General features: G+C 44.4%; 1 protein-coding gene across 4 annotated transcripts in view; it reads left to right on the forward strand.

Annotated features, from left to right (window-relative positions):
* Nucleotides 1–1,531: 1,531 nt before the first annotated feature.
* ACTR3B (actin related protein 3B) overlaps nt 1,532–26,782 on the forward strand; it is a 71,319-nt gene continuing 46,068 nt past the window's right edge. For 2 of the 4 annotated variants that reach the window (XM_047694704.1, XM_047694705.1), the window contains exons 1-2: nt 1,532–1,675; nt 21,372–21,427. In XM_047694704.1, the coding sequence (XP_047550660.1) occupies nt 1,632–1,675; nt 21,372–21,427 (100 nt within the window). In that variant the 5' untranslated portion in view covers nt 1,532–1,631. The remainder of the gene's footprint in view (nt 1,676–21,371; nt 21,428–26,782) is intronic. The other 2 variants (XM_047694707.1, XM_047694706.1) reach the window with 2 other exon arrangements.

Raw genomic sequence — 26,782 nt, forward strand, 5'->3', positions numbered from 1 at the left:
CCCACCCTCTGGGTGTCAGCTTAGATACCATTGCTTTGAGAACACTTCATTGACTCCCAGGTTTGGTTGGGTGCCCTGTTAATGGCTTTCTGGGCACCCTGGACTTCCCCCATCTTAGCATTTACCACACTGGGTTGTGGTTGCCCATTTACTGTCTCTATCCCTCACTAGATTCTAAGGTTTGGAGGCAAAAACTGTGAGTCCTTTGATTCCTGTTTCATGTCCGATATAATACAAAGCCTACCTCACAGAAGGGACTTGATAAACATGTACTAAGTGAAAGAAAATAAGAGATAAGGCTGTGCCACCGTTTGCAATCCGGCGTTTACCTACAACATTCTGACTAGGATCCTGAAAGAGCAGGAGCTGGCAGGCCCTTGGCAACACACAAAGCGGTCAGGTCACTGTTTGTCCTTGGCCTTGGGTCCTATTCTGGGATTTCTCCACCCTCCCGACCTGTCATTTCCCTCTCATCTTCTACTCCTCTCTCCAGTTCACTTTAGTGGGGAAAAAAGGAGTGATCATGGGTTACCTAGAAAGACTCACTCATCTACTACTTCTTCTAGGAAAAAACACATTGCTTTAAATATTAGTTAAACTACATGGAACTAAGTCTCCAGAAAGCTCCTAAAAATTAATGTGAAGAATTTATGATAGGGCAGAGAGCTGGAGGCAAGTGGGGCTTTCATGCCTTCATAATATAGTGGGTAGGTGCTTGTCTGCTTTGCCTCCCCTTCCCCCACTAACTCCTTCTAAAAGAAGCTTATTTATTTAGTTATTTCCACCCCATGTGGGCCTTGAACTCAGAGCCCAGAGATCATAAGCCACATGCTCTACTGACTGAGCCAGCCAGGCACCCCTGGTCCCTGGTTTCCCTAAGCACTCTGGAAGAATCAACTCATGTTTGATACTTGACAACATCTGCCCATGATGGTCTTGCTGTGGTGTTACCTCCATCTAAGGTCACGGACTCCATCAGTTCTGACGGTAATTGTTTTATCTTTAAGGTGAAGATTACTCATTCACTCAACAAACACTTAGGTGCTTCCCTTGCATGCACCAAATAATGTGCCGAGCACCAGGTCGCCCACGGTGAGACAGACACCAGCCCCACCCTGGTGGAGCCCACAGTCCAGTGGGGCGGCGCCGGGGGAAGCACAGATAAACTAGCATTAAAAATGTGCTCCAGGCACTGTCGAGGAGAGCAATAGTTCTTGAGATAGAGTGAGGTGCAGGGAGGGGACCTAGTTAGGATGATTCGGGACAACTTCCTGAGAAGGTGACATTCCAACCGAGATTTAAAGCATGAGAAGGAGCCAGGCCCCGGAAACGAGGTCACGTTCACCGTAAGTCAGTTAAAAATAGCCCCCAACCTCTCCAGCAGCGGCATTGGACGTCCACGCGAGGCGGCCTCGCCGCCAGTAGTAAAGATGGCGGGCGGGCGGCTGGGCGGGGCGGGGCGTGCCCTCGGCCTGATTGGCCGGCGGCGCAGCGTCACGTGGGCGGCCGCCGAGCATCCGGGCCCCCGGCGGCGGCGCTGCGGAGGCTCCCGGGAGCGGGCGGCGCGGCGAGCGGACGGCGGCGGCGCCTCCCCGGCCGCCCGCGTGGGCCAAGCGGCACGCGCGCCGAGCATGGCGGGCTCCCTGCCTCCCTGCGTGGTGGACTGCGGCACCGGGTAAGAGCCGCCGGCGCCCGTCCCGCTCCCGCGCGGCCCGCCCCTGCCCCGGCGCCGAGCACCTGCTCCGCGGCCCGCCCCGGCTCACCTGGCGGCCGCACGACGCGCCGCCGCGGGCCCCGGCCCGGCTCCCGGCCGCCACCTGTGCGCCCCGCCCCCGCCTCTCGGCCCCGACCCCGGGGCCAGGAGCGGCGGCCGCTCACCTTGAAGGGCGCTGATCGCGGCCGCCGCGCGCGCGCCTCGCCTCCCGCTGCACCCCTGCTGACGCTCCTTGCCTCGCACCTGCGCGGCCGCGCCCCTACCTGTGCCCCCCGGTGCATGTCACTTGTTGTCGTGATCCCGGACCGCTGGCCGGGGACGGGTTCACGTCGCTCCGCCAGCCGCACACCCTCGGGGCGGCCGCTCCGCTCTCTCCGAGCACCGGTGGCTCGCGCGGGCCGGGCGCTTGCCCCGGTGCGCGTCCCTCGCCGTCTCGCTGGAAAACAAACGTGGAAAAGGCTCCATTTTGAAAAACAAAGTCTGGATTTGGGGAAGCCTCTGTGTGGCAGAGTTTGTTTTTTCCCTTTCCCCCTCTTTACGTTTTGGTCGAGGGTGTTTCTTCCGATGTTGTTACAACGCGCGTAAGGGACCTCGGAGAGTCTCCTGCACTTCGTGGCCCGAGTCTGGTCAGGCGGGGCAGCGCGTCCCCGGCCCGAGGTCCGCAAGTTCGGGCGCGCAGCTCGCCGCATCGACGAGGGGCTGCGTGCCGCCGCCTGGGGGACTGAATCGAGTCTCTTCCAGATTAACATCCCGACGGGATGTTACGTGTTTTTGTCAGAAAATCTTCCACGGCACGTTCACCTTAGCCTTGATTCTTTTCTGTAGAAAAATGCACTGGGTTTGGTTTCCTTGGTAACCTTGCGGGGGTGTCGTCTTCAGTTTGTGACAGTCCATCTCCTACGGATCGGGCTTTCCTTTTGCTGCTGAAGCCACTGGCCTTGGTTCCAGGCTGGAAAGAGCGGCCTCTTGGCTTGTGCTGATTCTTTCTGAAATAAGTATTGTATCAGAAGTTTCGCGGCCCTTTATTTTAGAAGTTGCTTTGCTGCCCAGAACACAAGCCCAAGTCAGCATTGCTGCGAACCGCCCCCCATTGCTGGATCCTGGTCGTTCCCTTCTCCCGCAGTGTGGGTGTTCATCCCTTGCCCCTGAGGTGTTGTGTCAGGAGTGAGGGCAGCAGGTCAGTGTAGTTTTTCCACCTGTGCATGTGAAATTTTGGCTTTTGTATTTTTGGTCTTGTAAACCTATGGAAATCTAGAGCATTTCTTGGTAATAGCATTAAAGTAATGCCCCCAGAGTTTGTCCACCTTTAATATTAGTAAGCTGGGGCCTTACTCATCGTTCTTGCTATAAATGTCTAAGCCGTGGTGCTGTTCTGACCTTTTGAGGTAAGTGGTAAATGCAACTTGGAGATGTAACTTCAGTATATCATCGTTTTATGACCCCAGATCAATGCAGTTGTCTTTTGTCTGTTGTAGGCTTTGGCAGTCTGTTGTAGACAGTGGCAGGGAATCGTCCCTCTAGGTTTCACACGGACATATTCTGTCCTGGAAGCGACTGTGATTGACCCTGGATTCTCAGGGTGCGGAATACGGTCAGAAGGAACAGCCTTGGAGGGCTTAAATTTACCTGAGCATATATATCAGTAGTTCTTATATTTCCCAGAGAGTAGAAATTGTTCTTGACTTTTACGTCAAAATAGGACCCCAAAAAGGGTAAAATGCCCAATAAAAATAAGGACAAAGGAAAAAGACCTAGGTAGTCATCCTAAACTGTAGACCAGTGGTCACTGTGGTTGGGCCCCACATTTGACCTTAGTCTGCCTGTCTGACAAAATTATTAGTCATTGTCAGTTACTGCAATTCTTGTTATCAAGAAGGAAGAGAAATACCCTTCTCGGGTGAAAAAGCTTTTTCCTAGTACTAAATTCTAAAAGAAAAATTCATGTGGAACTACACATAATGAACAGTAGTGATTTAGTAGACAGTGTACCAAATACTACTTTTTTTTTTTTTTAAGATTTTATTTATTTATTTGACAGACAGAGATCACAAGCAGGCAGAGAGGCAGGCAGAGAGACAGGAGGAAGCAGGCTCCCTGCTGAGCAGAGAGCCCGATGCGGGGCTCGATCCCAGGACTCTTAAGCCAAAGGCAGCGGCTTAACCCACTGAGCCACCCAGGCGCCCCCAAATACTACTTTTTATGGTAAATAAAATCATCCTGGTAGCCGTGCATCCGCCTCTAATAATTCCTGAGACCAGCTCAGCACCAGTGTGTATGGGGGGATGGGTACTGCCAACCCAGGTACCTCTTTCATCCAAAGTTAAAGCTTATTTTATATAAAGGGATTACAGCACTGCCTTGCTTTCGAATAATATTCCACAAATTCTAGTCTCGCTTCTCCTGCCCTTTTTTTTTTTTTTAAGATTTTATTTATTTATTTGACAGAGAGATCACAAGTAGGCAGAGAGGCAGGCAGAGAGAGAGAAGGAAGCAGGCTCCCTGCTGAGCAGACAGCTGGATTCGAGGCTTGATCCCAGGACCCTGAGATCATGACCTGAGCTGAAGATAGGGGCCTAACCCACTGAGCCACCCAGGTGCGCCACCACTTTTGGTATTTTTTAAAAAAAGTTTTTTTTTTTTTTTTTTAAAGTAATCTCTATTCCCAGTACAGGGCTTGAACCCACAATCCCGAGGTCAAGAGTTGCACACTGCACTGACTGAGCCAGCCAGGTGCCCCTTTTCTTGCATTTTAAAACTTACTTCGAAAAAATTTCAGATCAACTGCAAAACTGCAAGAAGAGTACCAAAAAACATTACCCCCCCCATATTTTTTTTTAATTTTGTGGGGGAGGGAGGGAGAGAGAGAGAGAGGAGCAGGTGTAGAGGGAGGGCAGAGCAAGAATCTTTTTTTTTTTTTTTTAAAGATTTTATTTATTTATTTGTCAGAGAGAGAGAGAGGGAGAGCAAGCACAGGCAGACAGAGTGGCAGGCAGAGGCAGAGGGAGAAGCAGGCTCCCCAATGAGCAAGGAGCCCGATGTGGGACTCGATCCCAGGACGCTGGGATCATGACCTGAGCCGAAGGCAGCTGCTTAACCCACTGAGCCACCCAGGCGTCCCCAGAGCAGGAATCTTAAGCAGATTCCACACCCATCGTGGAGCCCGACGTGGCACTGATCTCACAAGCCTGAGATCATGACTTCAGCTGAAATCGAGAGCCAGATGCTTAACTGACGAGCCACCAGGCACCCCTCCCTCTACTGTATATTTTTCATCCATTTTCACCAACTATTAACATTTGCTTTATCATTCTCTGTATAACCTTACATAATATTTTTCTGCACTGTTTGAGAGTGAGTTGCAGATATTGTGCCCTTTTATACCAAAATAATTCAGTGCATACTAAGAAGAGGGACTTCTGTATAGAGACCAATGATCTAAAGTAAAAAAGCCTGACTTTGATGCAATAGTGCTCTCTGATGTGCTGTCCGGATTCCCACGAGCCGTCCCGTGGGAGGAAGGAAGAAGAAGAGTCTTCTTCCTCTCCTCGTCCAGCACTGCACCTGTCTTTCAAGTCTCATCCAGTGGGACCAGGTCCTTAGCCTTGTTCTGGTTTTCAGGACATTGAGATTTTTGGGAGCCAGTTGCTATGTATATTGTCCCTCGGTGTCACCTTGTCTGGTGTTTCCCCATGACAGATTCGGGGTATGCATTTTTGTCAAGAATATTGCAGAAGCAACACTAGTCCTTTTCAGTGCATCCCACCAGAATCTCCCAGCCCCAGCTTTCCTGTGTCTAACCGACATGTGACATTGTATGAATTCAAGGTGTACGGCATTCTGATCTGATCTATTTATGTATTGCAAAATGATTACCTCCATAGCTTTAGCTCACACCTCCCTCACATCACATAGTTGCCATTTCTTTTCCATGGTGAGAATGTTTAAGTTCTAGTCTCTTAGCAACTTTCAGGTTTATAATACAGTGTTACTGACTATAGTCGCAGCACTGTACATGAGATCCCTCTAGTCGGATGGCTTAAACTAGTGATATGCCTCCTTAAGTTCACTGGGTTATTTGGATAGGCAGATGTCCCCTAGATTCCCCCATTGCATCGTTAGTTTTTCCCTGTGTAATTAGTGTCATTTATGGAGAGAAATTTTGAGATTATGTAAATACCTGTTCTTCCTTAAACTTTCACCCATTAGTCTTCGTATCCGTTGTTGATTTTTGCCTCATTGATAATTGTAGTGATGATGACCTGATTGTGATTACTAATACTCAGTGTTATATCTACATTTATTAGTGAATGTTTTACTATAAGGGCACACTTTCCCATAGTTCTCATCTACTTATCATTTGTGTGGGTTATTTTATTCAAAAGGTCATTCTTACGATATTCAATGGGTTATTATCTGTTGTTGGCATTATTTGTTTTGATGCTTAAATTGTTTGAGATTTGACCAATAAAAGCCATTCAAACTGTTTTCTGGAGTTCTTTAGACATGTCCCTATCTTTTTTTTTTTTTTTTTTTTTTTTGAGCCTGTTGCTATTACCAATAGATGATCGTATTGCCTGTGCATGCATCTTTCTGTATTTTTTGCTGGGTATCTCGGATAGATTTCTAGAAGTGGGATTTCTGGGTCAGAGAGTAACTGCATATGTAATTTTGCTAGTCGGTGTGAAATCCCACTCAGAAGTGTGTATCCTCACCAGCAATGTATGAAACTGCCTGTCTTCTTACAGACTCACTAACAGAATATATTGTCAATTTTTTAAATTTTTACCAATCTAGAGGGTAAGAAATGATAATATAGTTTTAATTTACATTTCTTATGTGGGAATAAGGGCATCTTTTCATTTGGTTAAGAGACATTTACATTTCTGTATTGTGTCTCGTCGTTTCTCTAGCCCATTTTTCTGTGTGTTTTTGGTCTTGTGTTTCTTTGATTTTGGAAATATTAGGGTGTGTTGGAGGTCCCACAGACTGCTCCTGGCTTCAGCGATCTGCTAGGAGCAATTCCGGGACTGTAGTGAAAGAGTACAGAGCAGAATCAGCCAAGGGAAAAGGCACATGAAGCAGAGTCAGGAGGAAACCAGGAGCAAGCTTCCGGAGTCCTCTCTCCCCGGAGCTACGCAGACGTGCTCCAGCAGCCCCCAGTTTTGACAGCACATCAAGGAAGCTCGGTAAAGACTCGGTGGCCAGTGTTTTCGGGGCTGGCCACGGCACTCCTGCCTTACACATACCAAATTACAGAGGCCCAGAGGGAAGGCAGATAGGTGTTCAGCGTAAACTACTATTAGCGTGGTTGAGGTACAGTGAATGCCGTTGAGGGAACGGCGAGAACCCTCCTGAGCCCAGAGTTCCCAGATGCCTGCCGAGTGGCCAAGCCTACAAGCAGGGTTTCTAGAGAGCAGTCTTGGGTCGGTGAACTCTTTTCTGCACTTTGGGGTGTTAGCTCTTTAGGGTGGAAGTCACAAATACATGTTTCCTGTTAAAGAACTGAGATATTTTGCTAATTTTTTTCTTTTTAATTTAATTGACAGAGACACAGCGAGAGAGGGAACACAAGCAGGGGGAGTGGGAGAGGGAGAAGCAGGCTTCCCGCTGAGCAGGGAGCCCGATGTAGGACTCGATGCCAGGACCCCGGGATCCTGACCCGAGTCGACGGCAGATGCTTAATGACTCAGCCACCCAGGTGCCCTCAAAGGTTTTTTAAAGTAATCAAATTTATTTATTTTTTTCCTTATTGTTTCTAGATTTTGAGTTAGAGTTAAGAAAGTCCCCCCACCACCCCATTTCCAGGTTATATGGTGGTTTTTTCTAATGGTTTCATTCCTTCCCTTCCACCCCCCTCCCATTTAAATCTTTAATCCATTTGGAATGTATCCTGGGATATGGTATGAGGAAAGGACCCAGTTGGAACTACTACTGTCTTTTTTCTTTCTGGCTATCCCACTTGTTGCAGCATCATTTATGGGGGAAAAAAAAAACCACCCAAAAAACAAAACCCCGTGCTTGGAGATTCTGTCTTTATCATGTACTAAATTTGTCTGTGCAGTTGTGTTTATTTCTAGACCTTATTTCTAGTTGCCTTAATCTATTTATGCATAAGTCACCGCCACCACAGAGTTTTAATTACTGTGGCTCTAGAATGATTTCATACCTGGTGGGGCTGGCCTCGCCTGCACATCCCTTTCTGTTTTTCGGGCTTTCTGCTAAGTCTTTGCTTCTTGTTCCTCCAAATGAACTTGCAGTCAGCTTCTCTAGTTACACAGGGAGAATGCCTGATGGCATTTTGATTTGGATTCTAATAAATTTGTAAGTTAATTTAATGAGGACCATCATCTTTGTGATGGTGAGTTCCCCCATGGAAGAACAGGGCATCTCTTTCCATTAGATCAAGTCTGTTTTGTGTCTTTTAGGAACACTGTGTTTCCCCCAGGTAGATTTCTTGTTAAGTTTACACCTCAGTATGTGATTTCTGTTTTGCTCTCATAAATGGTGTCTTCTTTTTCTTTATGTTTTCTGTTTATCTTCAATACATTAAGGCTCTTAGTTTTTTTTTTTTTTTTAAGATTTATTTTTATTTGTTTGACAGAGATCACAAGTAGGCATAGAGGCAGGCAGAGAGAGAGGAAGGGAAGCAGGCTCCCCACCGAGCAGAGAGCCCGATGTGGGGCTCGATCCTAGGACCCTGGGATCCTGACCTGACCCGAAGGCAGAGGCTTAACCCACTGAGCCACCCAGGCGCCCCAAGGCTCTTAGTTTTTTTGTGCCAATATTGTAAACTGCTACTTTGCAAAATAGGTTGTATTTATTTAGGTTGTATAAATTTTTTTACTCTTAGGTTATATAAATTTTTTCCCTTGATCTTTAGGGTTTTCCAGATACAAAATCTTTGGCAATTAGACAGGGTTTACCCCTTCTTTTCTATTGGTAGGGACTCTATTTGCCTTTTTTTCTTGGACACACTGCAATGACCATTACCTCCAAAATAATGTTAAATAGGAATGGAGTAGGTGGGCGTTATTCTTTTGTTCTTACTTTAGTGGCGGCAGCTTCTGGTGTTTCTAAAATAAGATGCTGACCTATGGAATGGGAGAAGATACTCACAAATAACAGATTGGATAAAAATCTACAAAGAACTTACCAAATTCAACACCCAAAAAACGAAAATCCAGTCAGGAAATGGTTAGAGGACATGAACAGACATTTCTCCAAAGACGACAAACTTACGGGCTTACAGACATGAAAAAATGCTCCACATTACTCAGCATCAGGGAAATACAGACCAAACCCACAATGAGGTACCACCTCACACCAGTCAGAATGGCTAAAAATTGAGTCAGAAAATAACAGGTGTTGGCAAGGATGTGGAGAAAGGGGAGCCCTCCTGCACTGTTGGTGGGAATGCAAGCTGGTGCAGCCACTCTGGAAAACAGCATGGAGGTTCCTCAAAAAGTTAAAAATAGAGCCACCCTACGACCCAGCAATTGCACTACTAGATATTTAATACAAAGGATACAAAAATAGTGATCTGAAGGGACACGTGCACCCCAGTGTTTATAGCAGCAGTGTCCACAATAGCTAAACTATGGAGAGAGCCGAGATGTCCATCAACAGATGAAAGGAAAAAGGAGATGTGATGTATATCTACAATGGGATATTACTCAGCCATCAAAAAAGAATGAACTCTTGCCATTTGTGACTATGTGGATAGAATTAGAGGGTATTATGCTAAGTGAAGTAAGTCAGAGAAAGACAACCATATGATTTCGCTCATGTGGAATTTAAGAAACAAAACAGATGAGCATAGGCGAAGGGAAGGAAAAATAAAATTAACTCAGAGAGGCAGACAAGCCATGAGAGACTCTTAACTCTAGGAAACAAACTGAGGGCTGCTGGAGGGGAGGTGGGGGGGGAGGGGTAACTGGGTGACGGCATGAAGGAGGGCACGTGATGGAACGAGCACTGGGTGTTACATGCTACCGATGAATCACTGAATTCTGCCTCTGAAACTAATGATACACTGTATGTTAACAAAGTTGAATTTTTAAATAAAGATTTTATGGGCGTGCCTGGGTGGCTCAGTGGGTTAAGCCTCTGCCTTTGGCTTGGGTCATGATGTCAAGGTCTGGGATCGAGCCCCACGTCGGGCTCTCTGCTTAGCAGGGAGCCTGCTTCCTCCTCTCTCTCTGCCTGCCTCTTTGCCTACTTGTGATCTCTGTCTGTCAAATAAATACATAAAATCTTTAAAAAAAAGATTTTATGGGGCACCTGGGTGGCTCAGTGGGTTAGAGCCTCTGCCTTCGGCTCAGGTCATGATCCCAGGATCCTGGGATCGAGCCCCACATCGGGCTCTCTGCTTGGCGGGGAGCCTGCTTCCCTCTCTCTCTCTCTGCCTGCCTCTCTGCCTACTTGTGAGCTCTCTGTCAAATAAATAAAATATTAAAAAAAAAGATTTTATGTATTTGTTTGACAGCACAAGTAGGCAGAGCAGCAGGCAGAGGGAGAGGGAGAAGCAGGCTCTGTGTTGAGCAGGGAGCCCAATGTGGTCAGTGTAAGTGTGAGTGACTTATAGTTTGAAGAGAGTCTAACACTCTCTTCACAAAGAAATTGAGAAGTGGCCCTTCTCTTTCTGTGCTCTGGAATGGTCTGTTGTAGTGGGATTACCTGAGTGTTAAGGTCTTGGTAGAATTACCCCATGAAACTGTCTGGACTTAATACTTGTGTGTGGGGAGACTGCTTCTCATCCCGTTTCTTATAAGCCTGTTGGACGTTCCATCTCTAGTGGAATCAAGTTTTTTTGTGCTGTATTTATCTAAAAATTTTTCATTTCATCTAGATTTTTCAAATGTATGTATATAGTAGCCTCATGCTTTAAAAAAAATGTCCTCCGCATTTATGGTTATTTTCCCTTTTGTCACTCAAATTTATTGTGTTTTGTTTTCATCCTTCTTCTTGGTTTACCTAGTGACTTGTGCATCTTTTTTCAAAGAGTGAGCTTTGGGGTTTACTTACTAGTTTTGTTATTTTTCTGTTTTTTTGACTCATTTATGTTGCTTTTATCTTTATTTTTTTTTTCTGGCTTTCCTTTGTTCTTGTCTTTTTGTTTTTGAATTAGATGTTAAATTCATTTTTATTTTTTCCTTTAATCGAAGGGAATGAATACTACAGGATTTTGGTTGTTATATCCTAAGCTGTATGTATCCCTTAGATTTAGATACCTTTTTTTCATTATAATTTTAAAGATTTTATTTATTTATTTGACAGAGCAATCACAAGTAGGCAGAGAGGCAGGCAGAGAGAGAGGAGGAAGCAGGCTCCCTGCCGAGCAGAGAGCCCGATGTGGGGCTCGATCCCAGGACCCTGGGATCATGACCTGAGCCCGAGGCAGAGGCTTTAACCCACTGAGCCACCCAGGCGCCCCTTCATTATAATTTTAAAGAAATTTCTGTATTTTTCTTTTGAGTTTCCCCCATAACTAGTATTTCTATACTAGCATGTTTTAAAATTTTCAGGTATAAGGGTCTGTTTGTTTTTGTTTTTAATTTCTAGTGTTGTTGCAGTATTGCTCAGAGAGTGCTGTTAGCTTTATTTCTCTTCTTTGGGCTTCATGGCGTTTTAGACGTGGTCCGTTTTGCGCAGGTCCTGCCTGTATGTGAAGGTCTGTTCTCTGTCAGTGGGTTCGGAGTTCGACACGAGCTGCATTTCTCATGACAGTGTTTTGGTCTTCCTGTTTTCTTCCTCTACTTACTCCGTGTTGGACTGAGCGTGTGGTGTTGAGTCTTTTGTCATTATTTCCCGCTGCTTTGTGAAAGGCACTGCTGCCTCACAGAGTGCCTCTCCCAGCTGTTGTTGTCCCATGGTGCCGGCGTCCTGTGTCTAGTCTCCTGAAAGCCTGAGATCTGCTTTGTCAGAAAGTAAAAGGATGGTCAAAAACGTACCGAACAAAGGCAGACCAACAGAACGCAAGAGTATGATTTAAACGTGATGTTAAAAGTTTTGATAAAAATTTTGATTTTTTGAGAATAATATGCACACTAATTAAAAGAGTCAAATAGTGCTCAGAGGCCAGTGTGCAAACATGTGGGGTGCTGTCCTGCCTGCTGTTCTTCTGTCTTTGCCCAGAAACAGCGACTTTCAGCTTTTAATCTGTGTCTTCCAGCATTTATGGATATCCATGTTTCTAAGTAATAGGCACATGGATCTATTTTTTGATTACCAATTTTTTACATTATCTGTTAATTTACTGTTGTTAGATTCTGCCTTTGCCATGTTTCTCCTTCCTTATTCTCCCAATAGAGAGATATTGTTACATTTTCCACTTAATTTGTGATCAGCATTTATACTGTTATGCCTATGCAAGTATATGTCCTCATTTATGGAAGTATACTACAAGTATTTTTGTCTCTTACATTTTGTTTTTATGGAAGTTAATGATTGCCTTTTTTGTTTTCTTTGTATCCACTGCTAATTATTTTCCATATTTTTAAGTAGCCAGCTTCTCAGTACAGTTTTCCACAAGGCTAATCACATTACAGATCCTACCAGAGTCTGTTTGTTTTTGGAGACCTCCCCTTTGCAGACCTCTGTCCTCCTCTCTGGGGTGGTTGCCTCCCAGGCCTGCCACATAGCCTGGGACTGTCCTTATACCTTCTAGGCCTTTCCTTTGCCTTTCTCCTGGATTGAGTGTGTTTTCTGAGTCCATTCCTTCCTGCTGTCTGCTTTCCTCCCTGCTCGTAGTCCTCCCAGCTTTGGGGGGCAGGGATGGTGACCTAGCAGTGCAGGGGTTTGTGGTGAGTGCCTTTGCTGTGCCTGGGTCCTGAGTCTCATTTCCGCCCATCTGACTTGTGCACGTTTGTCATTCTGGTGTCTCCTGCCATCAGTCTAGGGGTTCATGAACCTCTCTCCTGTGTGTCTGTTCTGTGTCTTCTTTTTTGGTTTTCTCCTTTGTTTTGGTGGAGGGCATCCTTCAGTAGCTTTCTCAGAAAGGAAGTGTGGGAGGTGAATTTTTAAAATGTCTTGCTTTTCTGAAATGTTTTTTCTCTAATCCCTCACTTGGTTGATTGTTAGGGTGTAGTATTCGGTGTTGGAAATAATTTACCTTCAGAATTTTTAAGACACTGATTCTTTGTTTTCTTGCTTCTGGTTTTGCTGCTGAGAAGTCTGAAGACTTTATGACTTTGACTCCCCCATTCTCCTTTTTGGGAGATTTTAGGATTTTCACTTGGTCACTGGTTTCTGAAATTTCACAATGATGTGCCTTGAAGTAGGTTTGTTTTCCTCTGTGCTGGGCATTTTGTGAGTTCCTGCAGCCTGAAAATGAGCATCTTTGAGTTCTGGGTAATACTTTTAGATTATTTCTTCCTCCACTGTGTGTGCGTCTTTCTATCTGTCTGTCCTGTGCTCACGTGCATGCACTGTCTGAAACTCCTGTGGTTTCTGTGTAGAATTCTTGGGCTGACTCTCTGATTTTCTTGTCTTTCTCGTTTTCCATCATCCAGTCCTGGTTCCTTGCTTCTAGGATACACCTTGCCTTATCTTCTTACCCTTCTCTTCAGTGTTTTCCATTCTGCTCTTATTTTCAATTTCCAAAATTCTTTGTGTTTTCTAAATGTTCTTTTACTAATAGCCTCTCATTTTGTTTCTTGGATGTGCTGTTTTCTCATAGGGTATTGAGGATCATGGTTTTCTTGGTGGTTGTGCAGGTTTCTCCCCAAGTAGGTTTTGTTTCTTCTGAGTTGGTTTTTGATTTGCATGCTCTCATCCCTATTTGGTGATAGAGGCTTTCTTTAGATGTTGGTAATTCCTGGCTGCCTGCTCATGATGAGAAGTCAAAAAAATAAAATGTGCATTGGACTCTCAGTGTGTAGATTTGCTTATTGATTTTGAGCTTCTCAAAGGGTGATACAGGCAGGTTGTTTTTTGGGGAGTCTCCTGGGATTTAGGGTCTATCATCTTTTCTTTTGAACTGCTCATTTCCCCAGAGATTCTACTTGGGATCCTCTGTTTGGTGGGCCGGGCCTGGGTGCTGGTGTTCTGTGAGAGGACAGGAAGAGAGAGGAGGATGTGGGAGAGGGTGTCTGAGTATCCGTGTTTATTGTGGATGCAGGCCGGAAGGCCTTTGGTGTCGGGATGGTTCTGGCTTCACCAGCGCCCAGTGACTCCAGGGCCAGAGACCTTTCGCTTTACCACCTCCAACGAGTCAGCTTCTGGAGATGCTGGGGTCAGGGAGGAGCTGTGGCCTCCAGCATGTGGGCAGGGAATCTCACCTGGGCCGCCTGGTTTGGGCCCTTTGGTCTTACTTCCACAGGCTCCTCTGCAGCTATCTACTTCTGGAGCCTTTAAGGACGCAGGCGTGTGTGCTGGGCTGGTTCTCAGCTTTGGCCTCTGCCTGTTTTCTTCTCCCAAAGCCGGTTACCCTGATCCTCAGCTCCTCTGAACCAAACATTTGTTACTGGCGCCTCTTCTTTTCTTCCTACGGTTGTGGTTTAACACGGATTAAAAAAAACCATTTTGCTTTGATTTTAGTGGGGCTTTGGGACAGAGTAAAATAATTACATTATATATTTAGTCCACTATTTTAACCTGGAATTTAGAGTTCATTTTATAGTGATCAAAATCCACAAAAAGACCAAACCTCATGGTCTTATATTTACCAAACACGGATCAAAAAATGCTGCTTATAGGAGGACAAATGGAGAAGTATATTCAGTAATGGCAAATTCACAGATCACATAGACAAAGAAAAAAAAAGGTATTGGATTTAGAGAAAATAACGAGTAAATTTGAAGTTATGTATTAAACTCTTTATCCTGGAAACAGAGACTACCCTTTTCTATTCAGTAGCCCAAGGCATGTTTGAAGCACTCGATCGTGTTATTAGTTTACAGTAAGTATACAGTGCAGAGAGGGTGTGTATTATTTAGAAACGGTAACTGAAATCTGGAGATAGTTTTAGTTTTATCAGAACCATAGTCTGAGGCCGTTGCAGTCACTTTTATTTTTTTTTTTTTCTTAAACTGAAAACCTCAGGAAGGAGTAGAGCTGTTTTGGCTGAAGTTTGGGGTATAAGACTGGACCTCATAAGGGGTCTCAGTGGAAAGACCCTCCCTACAGGGTACAGTTTGAAAAACACTGTTCTAGGATGTGACATTTCCACTTTTAAACATAGATTAATTGAGCTTAAGTTGTCACCTTCTGCTCTAGACACATGGTTGTAGGAGGAATTTTAACTATATATAAATATGTTGAGTTGACAGTAGTCAGATTAATTCTCTTGACGGCAGAATTGAAAAGTCTGTGTGTTACTGCTGTGGAAAAATAGTGGCGTTTACCAGAAGAGTGAATCTTTGCACCAGGGCTGTTTAAAGTGTTTGGGGCAAATGAGGATATATTGTATTTACAGGAGGAGACTTTGGAAGGACACGTAAGAATAGGAAGCGGTGGAAGGCAGAAATGGGGTGCACGGGGCAGGATGGGGAGTGAGACTTCTTCATGGATACCTTTTTATGGTGTTTTGAAGTCTGGACGATGAGGACAGACTTGTGTACGAGGCCGAGTGGTAACTATGGGTATTGCCTTATACAGCTCCTCATTCTGTTGCTGTGTGAGAAGGGGTCTCAAGCCAGGGGACGCATGGAAGTAGCCTTGAATTTGAGAATGTGGCGTAGTTTGCGTTTTCTTGAGAATGATGCCTACCTTTACTATGCTGGCTATCCTTTTGGAAGAGAGCATTCAAACAAACAAAAAATCAAGGGCTTTTAACATCAGAACTGTTGGTCTTGATTCCTTATGTATACACCTGGGAAAATTTGATTGACATAGCTCTTCCCATTTGGATGAAAAGATATACATAGACCTGGAAGAGAAATAATACAAAATTTTAATACAGCGGGGGACTTTCAAAGTTGAAATGAGACAGGAAGTTATTTAGGAAGATAATTGGTAGATATGATCATCTTAACTGTCAAATGGTTGTATGCCAGGAAATGTATAACTGGGAAAAATTGGTGATGTATATAGGAGCAAGGATTCATATCCTTGGTACATAAGGATTTGCACAAATTGGTAAGGTACTAAAACTCTAGTAGAAAATTTTCTAAGGGTATTATGAAGAAAAATAAAGATAGATCAAATGCCTCAAATAAGATTTTAAAAAAAGATTATTTATTAGAGATGTGCGTGTGTGTGCAGGAGGGACAGAGGGAGAGAAATTCGAGCAGACTCTGCCTGGAGTGTGGGCTGCTGCAGGGAATCGATCTCACAACCCTGAAATCATGATCTGAGTTGAAATCAAGAGTCAGGTACTCAGGGCGCCTGGGTGGCTCAGTGGGTTAAGCCGCTGCCTTCGGCTTAGGTCATGATCTCAGGGTCCTGGGATCAAGTCCCGCATCGGGCTCTCTGCTCAGTGAGAAGCCTGCTTCCCTCTCTCTCTCTCTCTCTCTGCCTGCCTCTCCATCTACTTGTGATCTCTCTCTGTCAAATAAATAAATAAAATCTTAAAAAAAAAAAAAAAGAGTCAGGTACTCAACCTACTGGGCTGCCCAGGAGCCCCTCAAAATGTTCAAATAATGGATCCTTTTACTTTTTGAATTAGAAAATATTTCCTGGAAATCATACTATTTAACATTAGGTGGGGATTATTGTTATTTACCTTTTACAGATGAAGAAGCTGAAGTACAAAGGGATTAATTTACTTGCCCAAGTCATAGTGCTGTGTTTTGGACCCAGTGTTGCAAGTCCCATTAAACTCCCTCACATCACAAACATGTGCTGTTTCAAAGAGTGCATATTGCCTGTCTGTGTATGGCAGTAACGTAAATCTCCATTTTTGATGGCTGTAGAGCATTTTATGGAATTATTATGATTTATTTAGTATGTCCTGTGTTGATACATTTGGGTGTTTCCAGTTTCTTGTTGTTGTTTTGCTATTATAATGCTGCAGTGAACATTTTTTGTTCTTTTCTTTGCCTACGTCTTAAAGTGCTTCTATGGGGTAGATTCCCAGAAATGTGCTGTGTGGACAATAGGGGATACGCATTTAAAATTTTGATAAAGAATGTGAAACTTCCGTGTATAATGACTCCCCGGCCTTTCACTGCCGCCCATGTGTAACTCCCCACCACCTTCTTCAGTACTGGCCCAGAGGCTGAATGGTCTTGGAATCAATTTGTAGGTGAATTTAATGCCATTTGACGTTTCTTAAAAAAACAGTGCTCTTCCTGTGTAAGCGTAAGGCCTGGCTCAGTTTATTTGCTGGCTTGTGTATGGAGAGTTCATCGCACACGCCTCTCCCCATCTCTGCATCGCTCTGTGTGTCAGTGTAGCGCAGTCTTGACGGCAGTGTGACCCCACGTTGTTGCCATTGTGATCCGGATCTTTTCACCCAGTGTGGACTCTCACTTCTCGTCAGGTTTTTGTCTGTGTATTTAGTAACTGGCCATCTCACTGAATTCCTCATTTCCTTTACTTTTCTACTTGGTTTCCTTAGGAAGTCCGGGTCTGCAATTCTCATTTACAAATACATTTTGTCTCCTCCTTCCCAGTGTTACTCGTTTCATTTAGTCATTTGTGATTCGTGTTATCTAGTGATTTCTAAGCATACGGTCAGAACCATGGGGTTGGGACGGGAAATGCTAAAGATACAGGAATCTGGGGATGCCCGCCAGTGGTTCTGGGACGGGTACTGAGAGTATGTATTTTTGATGTTTCCGTGGTGATCTGTTCAGAAGGTTTGGTGCAGATTTTCTGGAGGCCTACCCAGGTGATCTTAAACCTGCCTGTCGGAGAAAGTAGGCCATGTTGCAATTAAAAAAATCGATTTGAAATCCCGTTTCTAATAGGTAAACATGTGGAGCAGTATTTTGAGGACCGGGGCCGTGCTTTTCTCCCTCCTGTCTTAGAACCCTCGTGGTATCCCTGCTCCATGCTGCTAGCTGGGAAACTGACTGGGAGAGAAAAAAAATGCTTCTTTGTTTTCATAAATGGTGTCTTGAACACAGTCCTTATTTAGTAGTTGTGTTTTATGTGTTGATTTTTTTTTTGGTTCTGCTCTTTATATAGTTGTAAAATTGCCTCTAAGGGGGCTGCCAGGCTAGCACCGGATTGTCGTCCTGGGAGAGGCTTCTAGGGTGAGTGCATGTTAGGCCGCATTTACAGTGTTACATTTAGTATGTCCTCATTGAAGTTTGGTATGAGCCTCGGTTGATGAAGATTTTATTAAAATAAATCTTGTTAAACATTCATTACATTGTGATTATTCAAAGAATGAAACCTCAAGTGTATTTGATGCTCTGTAAGGAGTAGCAGAAAAATCTAAAGATATTAAGTTACCTTAAGTAATCTGAGTAATTTGTACTTTTGCTACTGTTTTTTTTTTTTTTTAAGATTTTATTTATTTATTTGACAGACAGAGATCACAAGTAGGCAGAGAGGCAGGCAGAGAGAGAGGTGGAGGCAGGCTCCCTGCTGAGCAGAGAGCCGGATGCGGGGCTCGATCCCAGGACCCTGGGATCATGACCTGAGCTGAAGGCAGAAGCTTAACCCACTGAGACTCCCAGGTGCCCCTTTGCTACTGTTTTTAATTGTTTCAGTTTGGGTAGGGGAGCTCATTGTAATTTGTTTATACATAAAAACATTCGTGAGTCTTTTTTAAAAAAAAATCAAACATTTTATTTATTTAATTGACAGAGATCACAAGTAGGCAGAGAGGCAGGCAGGGAGAGAAAGGGAAGCAGGCTCCCTGCCAAGCAGAGAGCCGGATTCGGGGCTCAATCCCAGGACCCTGGGATCATGACCTGAGCTGAAGACAGAGGTTTAACCCACTGAGCTACCCAGGTGCCCCAAAACATTCATATGTCTTAATATTAGTTTGCCTCAGTGATGAAAATTGTTGTTTGCTTAATGTTATTGATGCTCCGTTACCTGTGTGACTGGATGACAGAAGGCCACCCTTGAAGGCTGTCTGTCCAGGAGTGCTGTGCTTGCGGGATCCCAGCATTCCAGCAGCTGCTGGAGAGTGGCCCGTGGTGGTGGCATCATCAGTATTCAGTTGAATTTTGGAGCTGTGGATCTAAGCATGCCCCAGCCCATTTCTGCAGTCACATTTTGCTGCTCTGGGCTGTAGTTCATGATCGCAGGGTTTAGGACACAGTTGTGGAAGGAGAGCTGATATCTGCAGGGTTTACCATTTGCATTTTATTTCTCCCACTGCGCAAGGTGTTTGTCTCTGGCATATAGAGTCATGTACAGCAGAAAGACTGAACACAGCCACAGACCATACTATGTGTGTGTTTTCTGAGATTTTTGAAATTTTAAATTAGGAAATATTTCAAATGTACAGAAAAATAACAATAGTGAAAAAATAAAACCTATAAATAGCATGTTCTAGTGCTTTCTCTGTTTCCCTATTTATATATAAAGGCACCCTAGGAAATAGATTGTATTATTATCCCCATTTTACAGATGGAGAAACTGAGGTACAGATAGGTATAGTAACTTGCCCAAAGCCACACATTTGGCGAATAACAGAACTGGGACTTGAACCCGAGCAGTCTCGTGCCAGAGTGCGTGGTCATAACCAGCACAACACATGCTTCACTTTCAGAAATAACACAGAATAGTAGATAGAAATGATACTTAATTAGCACCCAATCTTAATAAGTGTTAATATTTTACTGTATTTGTTTCAGGTCTTTCTTTTCTTTTTTTGAAAATAATCTCATCACAGAGGCAAGTGCTTTCTTACCTATAAATGAAAGATTATGCTAGATGGTGGGTTCTTTTGTGCCCCATCGCCTTGCATTTCTGACTTTTAGCATCCTCCTTTCCAACACTGCTCCTTTGCCCAGCAGGTGGACAGCAACGACCTTTCCTTATACGGCTAAGAATCACTGGGCACATCTTGCTGGAGTGCTTGCCCCAGGCACGGGGCCGGGACGGGGCTGCAGTCAGGAAGAAGGACTGTGTTCCGTCATCGCGTGGCCTGAAATCCATCCGTGTGGACGGGCAGAGATTCTTGAAGCTCGAGATGCGTATTTTTGGGGGGGTGGGGTGGGTGATGTGGCCTTTTAAATAACACAGTCTTAAATTTGAGGATTTTAGTGATTTCTGACCTGCTTCCCAGGCTTCTGGAGCCTTGGGTCAGAAATTCAGTTCATTTGTATTGATTGTCTGGAGTATACTTCCAGAATGGTGGTTGAATTGGGAATTTTTAGACGTTCAGGATATGTTGTCTGCCTTCTGGAAAGTCCCCGGCTCTGGGCTGGCTTTGAAACCTTCCTCTGGGTCTGGTGAGCCCTGGCGTGGGGTCCACTTTGTTCGTGTGTCTGGTTATTTGTGGAACTTGCGGGGGGCCCTCAGGTGGGTCTCGGAATCTTCTTGCGGGGCCTGGTGGCTTTCACAGCCCAGCCTCGCCCGGGTCCTTGTGGCACCAAGACGTCAGATCCCTGGAGACTGAGCAGTAAGGCGTGATTTAAATGGAGCTCACTTGCCGTTTTTGTCTCACCAAAGCTTATTCATTCACTGTGTGTTCAGAAATAGTAAAATTAGCATATGGTAAAATACATTGAAAAATCATAAAATTAATTTATTAGAATTTGGAATGTACTACTACATAAAAAAATTTTAGTATCGAGCGTCTTAAAATAATTTATAAAAAGGAATGAATTAATAAAGTTACTTTCAACACTGTTGGGGAGTGTTTTTCTTCATTACGAGCATTACTGCAGAACATTGGCTCACTTGTCCAGACTTTACTGTTCGTTACCGTAGGCCTAATAAGAAAGGAAGAGCTGATGAGTCTTTTTGGTTTTCAATTTTTTATTTCCAGCAGATGGTTCTCAGTGGTGGTCCCCCCACCACTTTTTTTTTTTTTTTTTTAAATTTAAGGGATTAGCAAATGCTTTTGGAACAGATAGTAGTATTTTGGCATTTGTTTTAGTTAAGACTTTTGGAATCCATCACACAGAGGATCTTGACAGAAAATGGGCTCCTTCTGAAATGAGATGATAAAGAGATGCTCCTGTCAGATATTCTCAGGAGGTGGCAGTAGCTGTTTCTAGACATATGCCATGACATTTTAAGAAAATTATATAATCATTTTTACCCCCCCCCCCCCCAAAAGTTCATGAAGTTTGAGAAGTAAGTACACTTCTTTGAGAGCCAGCTCTGGGATTTAGCCTGTATATTTAGATTGGATTTTTACCCTCCCCGCACCCCCCCCACCACTTCACCAGCTGCTTGGCTTTGGGCAGCTGAATTAGCTCCCCAGCGCCTCAGTGTTCTCATCTGCTAAATAGGGATAATATTTACTTTCTCTACGGGGTTTTTGTAAAAAACGAAAGAGTATAAGGGCACTTGTACGTTGGTGGGGATGCAGAAATGTGGTTTATGTGTGATTGCACGTGTGCAAGCTTGTCCCCGCTAGAAACGAGCACAACGTGTTCTGTTCTAACAACAGCTTGCTTATCTGAAATTAGGGTTTGCTTCTCAGTCATCAGAAGCTTTTTATTTATTTATTTATTTAATTCAAGTGGCCGCTCTGAGGCTTGCTATTTTTGGACTTGGAGAGCTTGTAATAGAAGACGCTAGTGGGATCCAAGGGAGAGTATTATTGTCTAAACCTGTGTTGATGACTTTGTGCTTTTAGGTACACCAAGCTTGGCTACGCAGGCAACACTGAGCCCCAGTTCATTATTCCTTCATGTAAGTACAGCCCACCCTCGCGTTTCTAAAGGATTGGGGTTCTCAACAGTCTGTTTTTCAAGGCGTATTATTTGACCTGTCATCTGCTTTCAGAAGGCTGTTCTGGGGACTGGGGAGGGTTGTTAATATTGACACACCTAGTGGCTGAACATTGCTGTGCACTGTCACTGCGGCCTGAGAAACCCCAGCCTTCCGACCCTCTGCTTGTCTCCTGATGAGCCCCTCGTCACTATCACTGGCGTTTCCCCCTGGCTGGTTGGCGGGGGCTTTTCCTTCAATCAAGAATGTTGGAGCTTCTTTGAAGAAGCATATCTGGTCCTTTAAGGTTAATTCGTATCTTAAATGAGTATAGTTTCATTAATTTGGCAGCTTCGTGGACTAAATATCCATCGTGCTGCACTATTCACTCTACTGAAAGACCTTATTTATTTATTTATTTATTTATTTTGAAATGAGAGGCCCGATGACTGTTTCATTGTGTTCAGAGTGTCTGCTTTTGTTTAAATTTTAGTCAAAGTGGAGGATGATCAACTTCAAAGAAGATATGTTCTCACATTTTGGAAAGAGTGTATCCTCCCCACTCTTTGTTCCCCACAGCAGCGTCCAAGGTCAGGTCAGTTGTTTATAGGGGAGAATTCTCCTCTGGAAGAATTCAGATTCTGACTTGTTATTTGGAGATGGTTTACCAGAGTAATGTCTGTCCTTCCAGAGTAAAGGGAAACACTGCCTCCTAAATGTAGCTCTTGTAAGATGAGTTGTGATCTTAGAAATTCTGAGTTGTCCGAGGCCAGAGACGTTTTTGTAATAACTGGCTCTTGTGAGCAGTATGGAACAGGGAAAGCTTAGGAGAGCTGGGGACAAGGAGCTTAGCATTTATTCAGGGGAAGACAGAAGCCCTTTTGGGTGCATATGTGTGTCCTCAGGTTCCTTGAGCACAGTTGAGTCACCTCATTCTATTTCCTGGCCGTCTGGATGAAGTTGATCAGGAATTTGACTTCTAGGTTTGAATTACTGTGGTGGGGTGCCTTTAATGAGAGGCGTGATTTGTCTGCTGTATCTTTAGTTAAAATTCATAATCTGGTGTCATAGTTTGCTAGGGCTGCTATTACAAAATACCGCAGGCTGAATGTCTTAAACAACAGAAATGTATTTGATCCCAGAATGGAGTCCAAGACCAAGGTGCGGTCAGTACTGGAGTCTGGAGTGGCCGCCCTCCTTGGTCTGCAGATGGCACCTTCTCACCCTGTCCTCACTTGGCCTTTTCCCTGTGCTCAGTCCCTGTTGTCTCTTCCTCTTCTTAGAAGGCAACAGTTCAGTTAGATTAAGGCTCCACCTTATGACCTCATTTAACTTTTATTACCTCCTTCTAGTCCCTATCTCCAAATGCACTCACACTGGAGGCAGGGCGTCCAATGTAGGAATTTTGAAGGGACACAGTGAAGTCCATTACAGTTGGCACTTTGTAGGCCAGAGGAATCTTTTGTGAATTTTATCATCACGAGTGCCCCAGAACTTGATTGTTCCATGCTGGACTGATAAATTGGACTTTCTGACTTCTCAGAGCAGATTGGATTTTAACCTTGTTAAGTGCCACAGCTCTAAAAGGCTGACCTTGCACCTTTTGCTTTAACGCGTTGCCATTTAAAACTGCCAGCAGTGTTCAGCGGGCTGGCCCATTTAACCTGCCATCATTAACAGGGTGGAGAACTGAAGTCACTTATTAGCAGGATTTCTTTCGCTGTCAGACAGGGAGGCGGCTCTCAGATGGGCGCTGTCAGAACCTTCACAGTAGCAGAAGCTAGAAAGAGCATAGAAATGTTAAAGAGGTGGGAGTAAAAGAACAGTTACATCGTTGGCTGAGTTTGCTGCAAGAGATGGAGAAGTCCCAGGAGGCGAGGTGGGGAGATGTTTGGGCAGAAGCAGGGCTGTTGGGATAGGTAGAGGCCTCGGTTCCCTCGGGCTGTTTGCTTCACTGCTCGTCTTGGTTTTGGGAGTGGAATCATTTTTCTGGCTAGAGAGGCTCCATTCACAAGGTGAAGTTCAAGACCCGGGCTAAAGTGGCACCCGCCGAGAAAAGGTGGCATTTGTGTGGACGTGTGCTCAGGCTTGCGGATGCTGGTGGACATAGGGGCATTGGACACAGGGGCGAGGCACACTGGGTGTGTGGAGAACGGATGGGCTCTGATGGTGTAGGAGATCCCATCCCTGAGCAGAGCGGTGGGGAGCAAGGTTGGAAATGTGCAGGAGGGCCAGACCATGAGAGACTTGGTTCTCTTAAGGAATTTTAGTTTTATTTTGCATCCAGGAATTTTCAGATTGTTCCTTGAGGGGCTCCCTCAGGCCTGCCCCCTGGACTGGCGAGGTACCCAGCCCTGAGTCCCATCCCGCTCTACCAGGACAGCTCCCCGGGTATCCAGTTTGTTTGTGCTTGTGTGCGCAGGATTTTCCTGATTGAGCAGAGGTTTTCCCTACCTTTCTTTTGTCTTTAATTTGTCGGAGTATATGAGAGTCACTAAAAGTTTCCAGCAGAGGAGTGAGCGTATGTGTGGTGATCACGTCTCTGGACGAGGACGTGGGAGGTGCAGGGAGGGGTCAGGAGAAAGTAAGTACATTTCAGATATTCTGCGTTTGCAGAGTTGGGGTGTAAAAGTCCTGTGGGCATCGGGTGATAGGCGTCATGCTCAAGGGAAGGTCTAGACTGGAGATACAGACTGAGCCCAGAGATTTTTTTTTTTTTTAAGATTTTTTATTTATTTATTTGACAGAGATCACAAGTAGGCAGAGAGGCAGAGAGAGGAGGAAGCAGGCTCCCTGCTGAGCAGAGAGCCCAATGCGGGCTCGATCCCAGGACCCTGAGATCATGACCTGAGCCGAAGGCAGAAGCTTTAACCCACTGAACCACCCAGGTGCCCCTGTTTTTGTTTTTTTTTTTTTTTAATGAATTTTTATTTCAGCCAATAATTTTTAGAAGAGAATATGGCATAGACCCATGTGCCCACCACCTGGCATGAACAAATGCTGACATGATTTCATCTGGTACTTACATAGTAAACACACACATCGGAGTGGGTGTGGCTCTCTCCCTTTTCCTCCAGCCCGCCCCCTTCCCTAGCACTCCCTCCCCTGCCTGGTACTTCCTGTGGCCAGTGCGTTCTACCCTAAGCTTCTAGGTACAGAGCTCCTCAGCTGTATGTTGCATTGGTCTGTCATTTACATATTTGCAAATGAGACCGTACTATGAATTACTTCTGCATTGTCCTTTAAAAAAAATCCCTCAATAATGTGTTTTTAAGATTTATCGATGTTGATATAAGAAGTTCTCGGTCAGAGTTCTAGCATTTGAATTTCAACAGTTCTTCTTTTCATTTGGGCCATTTTCCAGTTTTCTCTAATACGCAGAATGGTGCTGTAAGCCTCTCTTCACCCACACGTGCTAGCTTCCCAAGAAAAAGTAGCGCACACATGGTGCAGGTGTGTACCTCTTCAGCCTTGCAGCTGTTGCCAGGTGGCTCTTTGGCGCGCCTGTGCTGGTGTAAACAGTCATCACCGGGCCGGAGGGTTTCTGTTTCCGCACAGCCTTGACAGCAGGTGATGTTGGTAGACTTAAATCTCTGCCGGTCTAATGAGTGTGCTTTTCTCTGATGACTAGTACGGTTGAGCACCTTTCATTGCCTGCCCATATCTTTGCCCACTTTTCTTTCTTTCTTTTTTTTTTTTTAAAGATTTTATTTATTTATTTATTATTATTATTATTTTTAAAGATTTTATTTATTTATTTCACAGAGAGAGATCACAAGTAGGCAGAGAGGCAGGCAGAGAGAGAGAGAGAGAGAGAGAGGAGGAAGCAGGTTCTCCGCTGAGCAGAGAGCCCGATGCGGGACTCGATGCCAGGACTCTGGGATCATGACCTGAGCTGAAGGCAGAGGCTTAACCCACTGAGCCACCCAGGCGCCTGCATTTTTTAGTCTTTTTTTATGGAGTTTTATATACTCTGAATATTAATTTTTTGCAAATATTGTCTCCTATTTTATGATATCTGTTTAAATGATTTTTTAAATGGAGAAATTAAAAATTTTGATATGGTTAAAATTTCATTATTTTCCATATATAATTTGTTTCCATCTTGAAAAATACATTTCTGTTCCAAAGTCATAAAGACTTTCTAAATTCTTCTGAAAAAAATTTGAGTTTTCTTTTTGAATATGCTGTGAGGTAGTTACTTACTTTCCAAAAGGAAGGACGCTTGTCCCAGGGGCATTTATTAAAGAGTGCATTTTAATTTGTCATGCCTTTTCAATCATATTGAGGTACTATGTATGCTTGGGAATATTTCTAGTGTTTTTATTTTGTTTCATGTATGCATTTATTTATCTCTGCTCCATTTTCAAGCTGTCTAAATACTATTAATTAGCAAGTGTCTCGATTTCTGGTAGGTGTGGTTTTTCCTCCTTTTTCTTTTTCAGAATAACCTTGGCTGTTCTTAGGCCCTTACTCTTTTTTTTTTTTTTAAGACTTTATTTATTTAATTGAGAGAGAGAGAATGAGTGAGAGAGAGAAATTGCGAGTGGGCCAGGGGAGAGGCAGAGAAGCAGATCCTCTGCTGAGCAGGGAGCTCAATGTGGGACTCGATCCCAGGACTCCAGGATCATGATCTGAGCTGAAGACAGATGCTCAACCCACTGAGCTACCCAGCACTCTTAGGCCCTTACTCTTTATTATAGATTTTTTTTTTAAGATTTTCTTTATTTATTTGACAGAGAGAGAGATCACAAGTAGGCAGAGAGGCAGGCAGAGAGAGAGGAAAGGAAGCAGGCTCCCTGCTGAGCAGAGAGCCTGATGCAGGGCTCCATCCCAGGACCCTGGAATCACGACCTGAGCTGAAGGCAGAGGCTTTAACCCACTGAGCCACCCAGGCGCCCCTTTTATTATAGATTTTAAAAGCAGTTTAAGCTTCATGAAAAATTGTAATGGGATTTGGTTAGAGACACACCCAATTTATAGATTAATTTGGGAAAAACTTGACATCTTCATGAATTGAGTATTTCTGTCAATGAATATGGTATATATTTTTTGTTGTTTATTGATGACTCATATTTTCAGTAATGTTTCCTAATAGTCTTCATAAAACTCATACACCTTTTTGGAAAAGAAGATTTATTTATTTTAGAGAGAAAAAATGTGCAAGAACAGGGAGAGGGTCAGAGGGAGAGGGAAAGAGAATCCCAAGCAGACCCCCTGCTGAGCATAGACCCTGACGAGGAGGCCTGATGCCAGGTCCCTGAGGTCATGACCTGAGCTGGAACCGATAGGTCATGACCTGAGCTGGAACCAAGAATCGGCCATTTAACTGAGCCA

Source organism: Lutra lutra, chromosome 11 (assembly GCF_902655055.1).
Source record: "Lutra lutra chromosome 11, mLutLut1.2, whole genome shotgun sequence".
NCBI lineage: Eukaryota > Metazoa > Chordata > Mammalia > Carnivora > Mustelidae > Lutra > Lutra lutra.